Consider the following 14,091-nt stretch of genomic DNA (forward strand, 5'->3'; position numbering starts at 1 on the left):
AACATAATACAGTTACCCCTGCTGGAAAGGGACCATGTGCAGATGCTAGATACAGGCAGCATTGGGAATGGTCGTGTTCCTACATGAGCCATACTGTTTGAAAGCATCCCATTCTTTTAAAATACAAATCTTCAGACCTCTGCTTCATTCATGACACTTTGTAGTCTTTGAGCCACAATATTGATAGCCTGTTTCTGCGGAAACCCAAAGGCTGATTTTTTTGAATGCGAACTGCCAGTGTGGAACCTGGTTCCGATTGTCATCTGGTGAATTACACAGTGTAAGTGAAGGCATTGGTTGTTGGGTAAGGAATGCGTTTGGCTCAATTGTGATGCCTACGTGGTCTGACGATACTCAGAACTGGGTTTTCCCTACGGGGGCAGGAAACAGAAGTCGGGACTGGTTCCAGGTCCTGAACCTGCCCCAGGGAAAACAGTCACTCATTGGGATTTTCACAGAGGCGCCCCCTTAATTGAATGGGACAGGTTCCCTGTCCAATTAAGGGTGGTGGGCAGGATTTCGAAGCTGGAGGACCAATGATAGGCCTTCCAGCTTCAGAGGAGCAGCAGGCTGTGATAGCAGGTAAGTAACAGAGAAGGTACTTCAAAATGGAGGCACCCTCTGAACAATTTTTTGGATATTTCAATTAAAATTGGTTTAGGCAGCCAGGCCACCACTGTTTTTTTTTTGGTGGGGTGGGGGGGGGGGGAGGTGGAATCCCTCTACAGGGCTGCATGTGGCTGTTCTCACACCCAGGCAGGCAGGGAGGACCTCTAGGCCTGCCTGGAGCGCTGGCCTGCCAGCCTGCCATTGGGTGCCCACCTCCAGGCAGTTAAACTGCCCCCACAGTTTGGGAAAATTCCAGTCAGCCTTCTTTAATTGCTGTTAACAAGGCTCTTAATGCGTCTAATCGGATACTTGCCTCATGGGGGTGGGTAGCCCTGCTGGCCCCGAACCCGCCTCTGCAAAAATGACAGGGTTGGGAAACAGGCACACCAGCCAGTACCGGTATTTTCGGACCCCATTCACCTCCGTTCTGAAAATCCTGCTCCCTGGAACTGTACCCTGGCAGCGAGAAGGCACCTTGTCAGCACAGCACCGAGAATCATTGATTGGAGTCTGCAGAGGAACTCAGCAGGATTATTGGAGCTATTGAACTTCAGAACTGCAGGAAGAGGGCAGTAGAACATTATTTTGTAATAATTTTTTTCTTTGTTCATGGGATATGAGCAAGGCCTGCATTTGTTGCCCATCCCTAATTGCCATTGAGAAATGAAATACATGAAGCAGCACTGCTAGACAGTGTAGGTGTTCAGGCTAGATGGAGCCATAGAACAGGACTGGGGTGCAATAAAATGTTGGAGTGGGGATAGAGGTGAGGCTGAGATGCAAGACCAAAAGAGAGCAGCAAAATATGAGATTGGGCCCACAGCACAAGGCCTGAAGGAACAATAAGAGATTAGAGCAAGACCGAAAAGTAAAATTCCAGGGGTGGCCTGGATCAAAGATCTATAGGAAACATAAAAATTAGGGCAGGCCACAAACTGGCAGGAACTTTAAGCAGAACTTTAAGCAAACTTGAATTGAAAAAAATTCTAATAAATGCCAACATTTTATAGTAAATGTTTAGGTTTACAGCAAACTTCTAAAGCAGATAGGCAGAATCTGAAGCAGGACGGAGGAGATTCAGAGGTGTGGCCAGTAAAGGGTAAGCAGTTGAGAAACGGAAACAGGAAGTGCAAGGGTGTCATCAACTGGACGGAGGCCTGGCACCAACTTGTGACACACCATTGCTAATACAGCAAAAAATGCCCTTATAAATGTTATATGCACCATTTAACATTGTAAATGTTGATCTAAAAATATTGCTCAAAAATCAGGGCAAGGTTTCTTGATAGGAAGTGTGCGCCATATATCTGATTTATAATAAAGAACTAGTCAATCTCCTGTGACATTGCAAGCGGGGATTAAGACCAGGTGTAATATTCATGTTAAGTGACATTGGCTGGCAGAGAATAATTGGACCAGGTTACAAAGATGTAAGGAAAGAAGAAAAAATATCTTGCATTTATATAACACCTTTCATGGTCATAGGATGTCCCAAAGTGCTTTACAGCCAATGAAGTACTTTTGAAGTGTAGTCACTAGTGAACTACCGGAAATGCAGCAGCCAATTTGCACACAGCAAGGTCCCACAAACTGCAAGTAATAATGACCGGATAATCTGTTAAGTGATGTTTGTTGAGGAATAAATATTGACCAAGACGCTGGGGAGAACTCCTCTGCTCTTCATCAAAATAGTGTCATGGTATCTTTTATGTCCATCTAAGAGGGCAGACTGAGCTTCAGATTAACATCTCATCTGAAAGACGATACGTCTGACAGTGCAGGACTCCCTCTGTACTACACTGGAGGGTCAGCCGAGATTTTAAGCTTAAGTCTCTGGCATGGGACTTGAAGCAACAACCATCTAACTCAGAGGCAAGAGGGCTGCGACTGAGCAGCACCTGACACCACGATGTAATTTAGTCCCCATTTTAAAGATATACAGTCTATCCTTTTTGTTACATAATATTTTATTGTACATTATTATTTATAGTTAAATAGCAACATTTACAACAATTAGAGAAGTGGAGAAGTCGGGTGCTAAATTGGATAGCCCCTGAAATCAGGCGCAGGATTGAGATGCATGATTAACCCATGCCATTCTAAGTGATACAGGCAGCAAGCAAACTTTGTGCTGCAGCCCAGTGCTGAACAGCTGCTGAGTGAGCCTTAGCAATGGGGCCAATTTTGTGTGAGGCTAGCAACACGTAAAGCTAGGCTGCACTAAAGTCAGACTGGTCATGTTTTATTAATTGGAGAATTTAAAGACCTGGAGGAAGGAACAGAAATGACGCAACAGGCCAGAAAGCATACCCTGGACCCCACCCTGGAGTCACTGGTACTCTAGCTGGACCAGAGGAGAGAGATTCTCTTCTCTCAAGGGACCGGAAGGCCCTTCAGCCAAGTGCTCAGGAGGCAGTGGGAGCAATCAATGCCACCAGTCTAGACCCGAGAACCTGGTTACAGTGCTGCAAGACTAACTTGAATGGTCAAAATCAGTGAATGCATCCTTACATGCCATATCCTACCAACTGCATCAATAACCTCTCACACTGCTCCATTCACCACTCCCCCTTCATTCATCTACCAACAATTTATATCAACCACAACTCCAACTTCGTATTCATATGCTTCATCTCACCATCACACACTTAGCACTGCTGGAAGCCATGCACACACGTCTCACAGCTTGCACATACTGCCAGTTATTCAACTGTGGTAGGCACATCACCCAAACACATTGCACCATATGCACTAACACACTTCCCTCTCTTTTGCGGGGAAAGGTGGCCAAGAATAGACAGCAGCTGTAACTAACTGGAGGAGACAGGCACGGCTGCATGTGCTGACCCTATGGAGGAGACAGTGCCAGGAATACTTGGACTGGCTGTCACTGAGGCCATGGCTGAAATCACTGAATATGATGGTATATTCCTGCCTAATGCACCTTCTCAAATCCCATTTCACCCCATGTCGCAGTCTGCTGTGGTGTACAAGCTGCAGATGGTATAAACCGCGCACGTCTCACTCCCCGCCCCCACAATCCCCTTCCTTTACCCCAACCCTACCATTGTGCATTTATGCTTTCAGATACGCAAGAACTACTATCTGGCCAGCCAGTGGTACTTGAGATTGAAGGCCTCAAGGGAGAGCAGATTGAGGAGGAAGAAACACCATCACTTGATCTGACACTCACAGCCACAAGCTCAGATACTGGCACTGCATGCACTTTAGAGTGTAGTATAGAGGCAAGATCTGCACATGATGAGTCACCAGGCATGAGTGGGATGCAGCCAAGCCAGGGGGAAAGGATCACACAAGTGCCAACTCCCCAGAGGGCGAGGCCACACACAGGTTCAGTTGAAGAAGATTAAAACGAGGACTTCGATAGGGCGGAGTAAAGAAAATTGCTAATGGGCATGCACACAGAGAAGCTTGGTGCTTTGGCAGGCCTGTCATGTCACAGAGCCTGTTATTACTGTCAAGCAGCATGGCTCCAACTTAGTACAGGGCATTGTGCAGAGCTTGGAGACCATCCTTTTCACCATGGAAGTGGTGGCCGACTCCATAAGAGCACTTGCAGACCCAGCCGTGATGCAGCATCTTATGACGGATGTCTCAGCTTCCATTGTAGCACAAGTAAAAGCTACCCAACATCTGAGTGCTGCAGTGGAAGGTCAGAATGAGGTCATGAAATCTATGCTTGTTGCCACGCAAGCTCAGACTGCTGCCATCATGGCTATAGATACCATTGCTCAAAGGGGTTTGCAGGCTCTCACAGCATTCCAGCAATCTGTCATCCAGCAGATTATTAGGGTAGCTGAGGTGCTGCCTCGGGGGACTGGCACTGACTCTGTGGAGTGCGAGCCTGCTGTTCTCTCTCAGGATGACAGGATTTGTGCCCCCACCACTGCCGCACAACCAGTGCCCTCACTGATGCCTTTCAGCCAACCAGCCCAGACTGCTGCCACCCATGCCGAGGAGGTGCAGTCCGAAGTCAGGCCCTCAACGCCCAGAGCTGTTCAAGGGCATCAGGCAAAGCCAGTCTCGCCCAGTGAATGTCAGCAGCCTTCCATCAACCATGCTGCAGCCACTGGGGTAGCACTGCGTAGGAGCATCAGGACAGGGAAAGGCAGCCGCAGGACAGGCACTAAGGGAATGTACGTGTGGTGGGGTTGCAGAGGGCAATAATCAGCCAGGTTTAGAGTGGTTAGCCCTTGTCACCAAGCAACACCCTCTAGTTTGCTGTGATGACTGGAAGATTGCAGGCACAGTGGATTGGCACAAGTTGAATGAATCATAACTGCTGCCAGGATAGAGGATATTCACCAGCATGATTGGGCGTGGTTGTAAATCAACTGCACAGAGGGCTGCCATTGTTTTTGCCCATTGCTGATTTCAGCAGCAAGAGTAAAATTTCAGCCCAGTGTTTCCACAAACTCAGCAGGAGCCAGTAGATAGTAATAAGCAAATAACCTGCAAGTAGGATGGATGCCTTTAAATAGCACTGGTGGGTGGTGGGGGGACCTTAAGCCTCTGAACGCATGTTCAGCTTTGTGTATTTCAGAGATGATGCTAAAAGAAGTGGCGAGTTCCAAAATGGCAGGTTGGGAAGCAAATCAGCGCTTAACACTGACTGACGTCACAATCAGCCTACTCTGCATGCTTCCAGCACACGCACGTAACACTTATCACATATTGCCCTCAACAACATGGTGTTCGGCACATTCAGCACTGGAACTGACGCCACTTTTCATCTAAACTAGCACCCATAGCACCGAAATTACTGGCGCTACAATGCCAAATTTTGCAGCCGTAGTGTTTGGTTGGCGTAAAGAGGTTTTGCTGCAGTGTCATCTGAGGAGCTGGTGGGAGGGTGTAATTGCAGCATTTCAACTTAAAACAGGTAGATTCCATAAATATCGACACAGTGAATTATAATGGGGAAAAACTGCCAAGCGTGACAAAAGGTGTTAACAGGAGGCAAAGAATAACAAACAAAAAGTTTCATTTTTTTGTCAATTTTTGTGCAAGGTTTGTTCCCTCCTCTCCTATAAGAGTTAACTACTTGCTGGAGTAAGGTTACAGACATGCCCTCTGGTATCTTGTCATGTGGCTATTCATCAAGTGTGAGCCAACAATAGGCACATGTAAAGGACAGGCAAGGTAATGAAGCTGGAGGCTATTGCCCACTCTCCCACTTCAGTTTTCTTGAGGATTACTTGAAGGTTACAAATTTTGAGGGACACCAGGGGAGCTTGTTGGTGCACCTTGTACATGGTCTCCCTCGGATGGAATCAGGCAGCGAGGCAAGGGAGGTCATAAAAAAGTAAGCAAGACCTTTCTTTTACTTCCCCAATAATCTTCAGACCTGTTTTTTGACAGCAGCCAGAAGGTCCATAAGGCAACAACTATTTATAGGAAAAGGAGGAGGCCATTCAACCCATTTATTAGATCATGATTGATCCACACCTCAAATCCAGTTACCCACCTTTGCTCTTTTTCCCTCAGTACCCTTACCTAGCAAAATTCTATCTATCTCATCTTTGAAAGCTCCAATTTCCAAGCATCCTTAGCCTTTTGGGTGAGAGAATTCCAGACTTCCACTACCCTTTGTGTGAAAAAACGCTTCTTCAGTTCACTTCTGAATGGGCTAGCTCTAATTTTATGTTCCCCTGTTCTTGATTCCCATGCCAGTGGAAATTGTTTCGCTGTATCTATCCTATCAAATCCTTTTCACATTTTAAACAACTCTATTAGATCACCTTCTATATCAGGGTTGTCCAACCTTGTCGCGTGGAAGGACAAATTACAATTTTTGTCTTACATAGAAGCAGGTGAGACAATTTCGGAAAGATAAAGGCATTAACATTTTATCTTGCTATTTATCAAAACAATAATAAATGTGCATTTTTGTGAAGAAGCTTTAAATGAGAAGATTAATTTATTGAATTACTTTCTCATCACTATGTTGGACACTGATCTAGTGAGATACCTAGCATTTATTTGCTTGTACAAGTAGTCAATGTTTGCCCGCACACTTGCTGTAGTGATGCGGAGTATTCCAGATAGATGTCCATCTGTCAGGAGTGATCTTGATCACTCTCTCTCCCTCTCTCTCTCTCTGTATCTCTCTCTGTCTGTCCCCCTGTCTCTCTGTTCCCCCCTCTCTCTCTCTTTCTGTCGCCCTCTCTTTCTGTCCCGCTTTCTCTCTGTTCCCCTCCCATTCTCTATTCCCCTCTCTCCCTCTGTCTGTCCCCCCTCTCTCTCTGTTCCCCCCTCTCTCTGTCTAGTTGTTCCCCCCCTCTCTCTGCCTCTCTCTCTGTTCCCACTCTCTCTCTGTCTCTCTGTTCCCCCTGTATCTCTCTCTCTGTTCCCCCCTCTCTATCTGTTCCCCCTCTCTCTCTCTCTGCCTCTCTCTCTCTGTTCCCCCTCTCTCTCTCTGTTCCCCCTCTCTTCTGCCTCTCTCTCTCTGTTTCCCCCCACCCTCTGTCTGATAGTTGCAGGGAGCAGGAGCGCTCAGCAAAGCAACTTAAGAGTACAACTGGAAACACCATCTGGGTTTGTGATTGATGAGTTATTTTTTTGTTAAATCACAATTCAGTTTCACAGCTGACAGGTGCTGGAAATGCGAACAGCAGTTTCCCATCTTCAGATAAAGTCAGGGTTTTCCGGCAGCCTTTTAAAAAAAGTCGGAACTCGCCGGAAAACCCTGAATCTGTCCGAAGTTGGTAAACCGCTGTTCCCAGCACCTGTTGGCTGTGAAACTAACTTGTGATTTTTTTTTTCAAAAACTGTCTGGAAGAAGAAGACAATGGAAAATTTCTCATCTCTGAAATATATCCGTAAGCCAGATGGAAACCTTAGGTGGGCCAGATCCTGGCCCGTGAGCCATATGTTAGACAACCCTGTTCTATACTCAAAGGAGTATAAGACAAGTTTAAGCAACCTGACTTCATAATATAACCCCCAAGCCCCAATATCATTCTGGAAAATCTGTGCTGGATGTTCTTCCAAGGCCAGTATCTCCTTCCTGAGGTCTAGTCCTTAAATCTGAATGCAGTACATCAGATGGAATCTGACCAAGGCTCTTACAACTGAAGCATAACTTCCTACCCTTTGTATTCCAGTCCCCTTGAGATAAAGGCCAATATCTCATTAGCCTTTATGATTGCTTATATGCCCCCTTCCCTGGGTGCAAGGCTCTACCAGAGGGTGAGCCTGAACCTGAGGTATATCCTAGCCCTGACAATGAGCTGTACTCAAAATGGAGGCAGTGTTGGTCATTCCAAGCGGAGTACATTCTGCTGGCCTGTCACCTGACAAAGGGGGAACAGGAAAATCAGCCCTAAATGTTGCCAGGCTATTCAACAACTAGGGACGACATCTGAGCCCAAACTTGTCCTAGTCTTTGGCACACACCCATACATTTCCAGTAGGGCTCATCAGATAGCAATCAGGAACAGAAACCCTGGGCTGGATTTTGTGTGGCCTCCTGAGGTGAGGTCAGAGGCAGGGGGGGTGGGCATGGAGTATCGTGATGGGTGGCAGTGGAGGCAAGGGCATAGGGGCTGTCACCGCCCCATTGCCAAGCGATCTTTTCAGGGCGGAATAGGCCGACGTTGGCCTTCCTGCCCAGAGGCCATTTGAGGCCCTTAAGTGGCCTATTAATGCCCAATTAAGGGCCCCTTCCTGTTGCCGTTGGGATCTTACCAGCAGCAGAGGCTGCCTCTGCCATGCAACATGAGGCGCTCTTCCTGCAGGCTTGAGGTGGGGGATCCCTCCTTCGTGGGCAATCTGTGGCCCACAGAGGACCCCCACCGGGAACAACTTTACCCCCTGGCATACCCTTCTCCCTGGACTGCACGACCACCCCCCCCCCCCATCTCCCCCTCACCAGGGCTTTCCAGTTGGGCCCCAATTACCCTGCCTCGCTCACCTTGGGTCCAGGGTTCCAGTGCTGGGCCTGAGACTGAGGCCTCTGCAGTACCAGCAGTGGCCACCGCTCCCGGTGGCGCTGCTGATACTGCTGAACTGCCAGCCCTCTGATTGGCCAACAGCTCTTGGATGTGGGATCCTGTCTTTCAAGGGATGGAGATCCTGTCTCCTGAAACTTTGATTTAAAAACACAAGAGGATCATTCTGGGGGCAGTGGCGGGAGGGGGGTGGGGGCAGTGGTTGCAAGGGGTATGAAAAGGCAGAGGCAGGGATCCCCCACCTTTTCAGCTTGGCACCAGAAGCCCACCTCCAGCACAAAATCCAGCTCCTTGAATGATTTTCCCCACTCTTAGCTAGGAGGGCCAATTGTAGTACTATATTACAACTCCTTCCAGGATCAGCTAATGAGGGAGATATCTGGGGATTTCCTGTTCCATGTAAGCACATTAAATCACTAGAGGAACTGTACACCATTTTTAAACAAGATCACCTGAATGTTTCTTCAGTTTTTACATTGTAAGGACCTGGCTCATCCTGGAAATGGTCTCTCATTAGTGAGCAACTAACACAAACGTTCAGGTTCCAAAGTATTTACTTCCAAAATATTACCATACTACTGCTCGTGAAATATCTAAACAGACGTACCTGTAGTTTCCAACTCTGGGCTACTGTAGATTGACATCAAAGTAAACAGAGAGAAAATCACAAAAGCCAGCAGGATGAAAGCCACTTCGAGGTTTGTGAAAGGCAGCTCCATGTATTAATTGTTCCCAAGAGTCTAGAAGGAATTTTTTTAAAATGCATGGTATTAGAAATAAAAGCTATCGCGTCGTAGCACAAGCTGCATGGGAGGAAACATGGGAACTGCTTTCTACATATACTGTGACTCCAACATGTAAGAAGCTAATTGCTTCAGTGAACAAACTTGTTTTTCTGTTTGTACTTCATTGCCCCATGGGACTGAGGTTGGAGCTGTGCTGGTGCAATATTTTGTTAGACTGTATTTCCAATTTTTATTTGTAATAAAATACTGTCTAGTGATGTAAAAGATACAAAGTGTGAATTCTGATGCTGAGCCTAGGTGGGGTGGCTGGGAGGGGCAGGGGTTGGGGTGGGGTGGGGTGGGGGTGGGGGGTTGCAGGGAGGTGGGGGTGGTGTGGGGGAACATAAGAGAGATGATCAAAGAAATGGGTTTTCAGGAAACATTTGAAGTAATGAGGTGGAAGGGCTGAAGGAGAGAATTTCAGTGATTAGGTCCAAGATGGTTGCTCTCTTTGGCACTGCTGGTGGAGCAGAGGAGGCAGTGGGTAGTGGGGGTGGGGGGCAGAAATGGTGTACAGAAGGCTAGAGTCAGAGGACCAGAGGACATAGAAGGGGATGTAAATCTGGAATATTTTGCAGAGGTAGGTTGAGGCAAGGCAATCAACAGTGAGTGATGACTATACAACTATACAGTGTGTCAGGCCGAGCTTAATCTCATCTCCATCCAGTATCCAGACACAGGAACTTTCCAAAATGGAGCTCTGGAGAGTGACCAGTGGCAGGAACCTTGCCTGATTATTTTCCCTTCCCTAAAGTAAGGGTCCTGAGATCAATAGTACTAGCTCAGCTAGAACACCAACTTAGATCAGCTCACTCAGCACAGTCTAGGAAAGCTTAATTATTCCTATCCACCCTCAGCTTCCCTTTATGACCCTCATGTGTTTTGGTTATTTTGAAAATAGTGTGATCTGGGCAGGCCAAGCTTAATGAATATAGTAACTTTTTATTAATCAGGTTGGAAAGAGTTCATTTGATTCAATCTCACATCGTCATTGAGTTCACATTCCAACAATTCTTGCTGTTGCTATGCAACACCATGGATCTTAGTGGGCCAGATTTACACTTTATTTTCACCCAATGCAAACTTTGAGTAAAAGATGGAACTGATTTATGTTCTTCTGACTTCAGTCCTGGGACACTGATGGGTTGTGCTGCTGCCTGTGGATATCGATCAGTATACAAACTAGTTGTGCTACATACCTTGTGGATAAAAGGAATGGTTTTCGATTCACAGGAAGTTCCCAGTTAGAAGCCTCAGCTGTGTCATTTGCATTTGATGCAAATGTTGCATTTTTTTGTTAAGTATTATTAGCTTTACAACAGACTGAAAGGTGAGGATTTGCCTTATATGTTAAAAGGGAAGCTAGACTGCACATTTTGCATTACCGCAACTTGCTTACAGAGAAAAGCAGAGATATTTGATGAGGCTGCTTGGGTACTAGCTTTCTTGACTGTTCTGCACTGATGATTATTAATAGCCATCCTTTAAGTGAAGTACATCAGCATGTTCTTGCAGCAAAACTTTCTTTCCTCTCCTTGCCGAAAGCACTGATGTGTCGGCAGATTTCCAATCCCTCACGAAGCTGGATCATTCATTAACAATTCTAAACTGTGAACTTTGGTATTTGTTAATGGAGGCGGGGCGGCATCACAGCCAAGCTTGACCCAACATCCACCAGTGCATTATCTGGCAATGATCACTGGGTTGAGAACAGGGCCTAGAATTCCAGGAGCCCTGCTCTGCTGCTGGAAGTGCCATGGGGTGGGATTTTCACCTGTCTGATTGCCCTGGCTCTGATCCAATCTCACAGGGGCAGTGGGGCTTCAGAATGACACCTTGCAGCTCCATTAGATTGGAGAGAGGCATATAGGCCTGTCTGACCTCAGTATTCATTGGAAAACATTTGAAGTGCTGGCAGCTTTACCATCCATTTGTTGTCTCCTTAATGGTAATCGATCTCTCTGAGGTTGGTTGCCATCAGGATATGGTATTGTCGGGCCCATCTACACCTACTTCATGCAGGCCTAATTACTTGTTGGCCACATGTTAGGCAGAACGGTTGAGATTTCTGGGGAAGCCTGGCATTCAACCAGTCCCATCCCAAACGTCATGTCATGTTGGAGAGCCCCTCGAACCCCTTTCAGGATTCAGCAGCCAGGCCAAAAAGGCGAAATCCGGTGGGAAAACAGGCCCTGCTCCACGTATTTCCCTCCTGCCCAGATAATGCTGATTCTGTCTCCAAAACAGGCTAAGGAGCTTGGGTTTTGAATGATTTATCTCTTCTGGAGCTCAGGGATACTGCGATTGCAATGTTTCCCTGGCTGAGATCATTTGGGCCAGGAATCCTCCTAGAGATGCCAGCTCTAATTGGAAGTGTTCCTGGAGGTTTCATCACATGACCTGCCGTTTCCAACCACCCCACCCAGTAAAATAACCTGTTTTCCAACCTACTGTATTTTTTGACTAATAAATGAAAGTGTTCAAAGAAAATGAAAAGAACACATTGTTTTAATGCCCCTAAGACTTGTAGCGAGTCCAGGTGATTAATCTCTAATTCCTACTCTCCTGCTATTGGCTAAAGGTAACCAAGCCAACATGTAGAAAACCAACAGTAAAACTGAGGACTGGAATACAGCCTCCTCCTGCAGCACATGCAGCTGGTCCCAGAATTGGCACTGCTAACTTACATAGGTCTCTGCATTTTACATTAGAGCCCAGCAGTTCTACAGAGACCTGCATCTACCCACAAAGTAAGTGACAGACAATTAGATAGAATTTACAGCATTGGAACAGGCCATTTGACCCAATTAGTCTGTGCTGGTTTTAATGTTCCACATGAACCTCCTCCCACTCTACTTCATCTCACACTATTTCAATATTCTTCAATTCCTTTCTCCCTCGTGTACTTATCTAGCTTCCCCTTAAATGCAACTATGCTGTTCATCTCAACTACTCCATGTGGTAATAAGTTCTACATTGTAACCACTTTCTGGGTTTCTCCTAAATGCTTTATTAGATTTATTAGTGACTACCTTATATTTATGACACTTGTTTAGACTCCCCACAGTTGGAAACATCTTTCCTATGTCTAACCTATCAAACGTCTTCATAATTTTAAAGACCTCTATCAGATCACCCCTCAGCCTTCTTTTTCGGGAGAAAAGCCTGTTCAGCCTTTCATAGAATCAAAAAATGTTTTTTATGTACGAACATACATACAAGCATATGAATTAGGAGCAGGAGTCGGCCACTTGGCCCTTTGAGCCTGCTCCGTCATTCAACAAGATCATGGCTGAATCGATTGTAATCTCAAAACTGCATTCTCGCCTACCCCCAATAACTTTTCACCCCCTTGCTAATCAAGAATCTATCTACCTCTGCCTTAAAAATATTCAAAGACTCTGCGTCCACTGCCTTTTGAGGGAGAGAATTCCAAAGACTCACGACCCTCTGAGAGAAATAATTTCTTCTCAACTCTGACTTAAATGGACGACCCTTTATTTTTAAAGAGTGGTCCCTAGTTCTAGATTCTCCCACAAGGGGAAACATCCTTTCCACATCCGCCCTGTCAAGACCCCTCAGGATCTTGTATGTTTCAATCAAGTTGCCTCTTACTCTTCTAAACTCCAAGCGGATACAAGACTAGCCTGTTCAACCTTTCCTCATAAAACAATCCACCCATTCCAGGTTTTAGTCTAGTAAACCTTCTCTGAACTGCTTCCAAAGCATTTACATCCTTTCTTAAATAAGGAGACCAAGACTGTACACCGTACTCCAGATGTGGTCTCACCAATACCCTGTATAACTGAAGCATAACCTCCCTACTTTTGTATTCAATTTCTTTCGCAATAAGTGATAACATTCTATTAGCTTTCCGAATGACGTGCTGAACTTGCTTTTCCTGATAGGTATAATCTCTCAGTTTTGTTATCATCCTTGTAAATCTTTTTTGCACCTTCTCCAGTGCCCCACTATCCTTTTTGTAATATGGAGATCAGAACTGCACACAGTTTTCCAAGTGTGGTCTACCCAAGATTTGATACGAGTTTAACATAACTTCACTACTTTTCAATTCTATTCCTCTAGAAACTAACCTCAGTGCTTTCTCTATAATTTTTATAGTCTTATTAACTTTAGCCACTACTTTTAATGATTTGTGAATGTGTGCCTCTCCATCACTTTCCTTCTCTATTATGGTGCAGGGAAGTAACCCTCCCCAAACAGAAACAAAAAAAAATAGAAAAAGTAAAAGCTCCTTATGTTCTGGAACTGCTTCAAGTAGGGAGTGGTCTGTAATATCTGGTAGCTCCTGGAGCTGTGGAAACCATGTCATATAGATTTGCAACACTCAGAGCAATAGAGCACATATTCAATTTTGTGAATTCATATTTGCTTGAAAGTGGCAAATTGCAGCTTTATCTTCTGGCTAAAGCCTTTCTATGATGCTTGGGGAATTTATGCACAGTCTGGTAATGTGTGAAAACTTGTTAATTTATAGCACCTTTCACGGCCTCAGGATGTCCGGAAGTGCTTTATAGCCAACGGAGTCCTTTTGAAGCATAGTGACTGCAGTAATGTAGGAAACCTGGCAGCCAATCTGTGCACAGCAAGATCCCACAAACAGCAATGTGATAGCGACCAGCTAATCTGTTTTTATGTGTTGGGCGAAGGATAAATATTGGTCAGGGCAGCAGTGAGACCCCTGCTCTTCTTCAAAATAGTGC

At 45.7% G+C, this 14,091-nt stretch overlaps 1 protein-coding gene across 1 annotated transcript; it reads right to left on the reverse strand.

Moving 5' to 3' along the window:
* Positions 1-6,765: 6,765 nt before the first annotated feature.
* LOC137353408 (small integral membrane protein 31-like) lies at positions 6,766-10,630 on the reverse strand (the record flags this gene model as incomplete). The annotated part of the gene is made up of 3 exons (XM_068019702.1): positions 10,567-10,630; positions 9,190-9,322; positions 6,766-6,818 (listed from the first exon to the last, which is right to left on the reverse strand). Coding segments are annotated over exons 2-3 (165 nt in total), but the record flags the coding sequence as incomplete, so codon positions are not given.
* Positions 10,631-14,091: the final 3,461 nt, after the last annotated feature.

This window comes from Heterodontus francisci, chromosome 1, assembly GCF_036365525.1.
Source record: "Heterodontus francisci isolate sHetFra1 chromosome 1, sHetFra1.hap1, whole genome shotgun sequence".
Taxonomy (NCBI): domain Eukaryota; kingdom Metazoa; phylum Chordata; class Chondrichthyes; order Heterodontiformes; family Heterodontidae; genus Heterodontus; species Heterodontus francisci.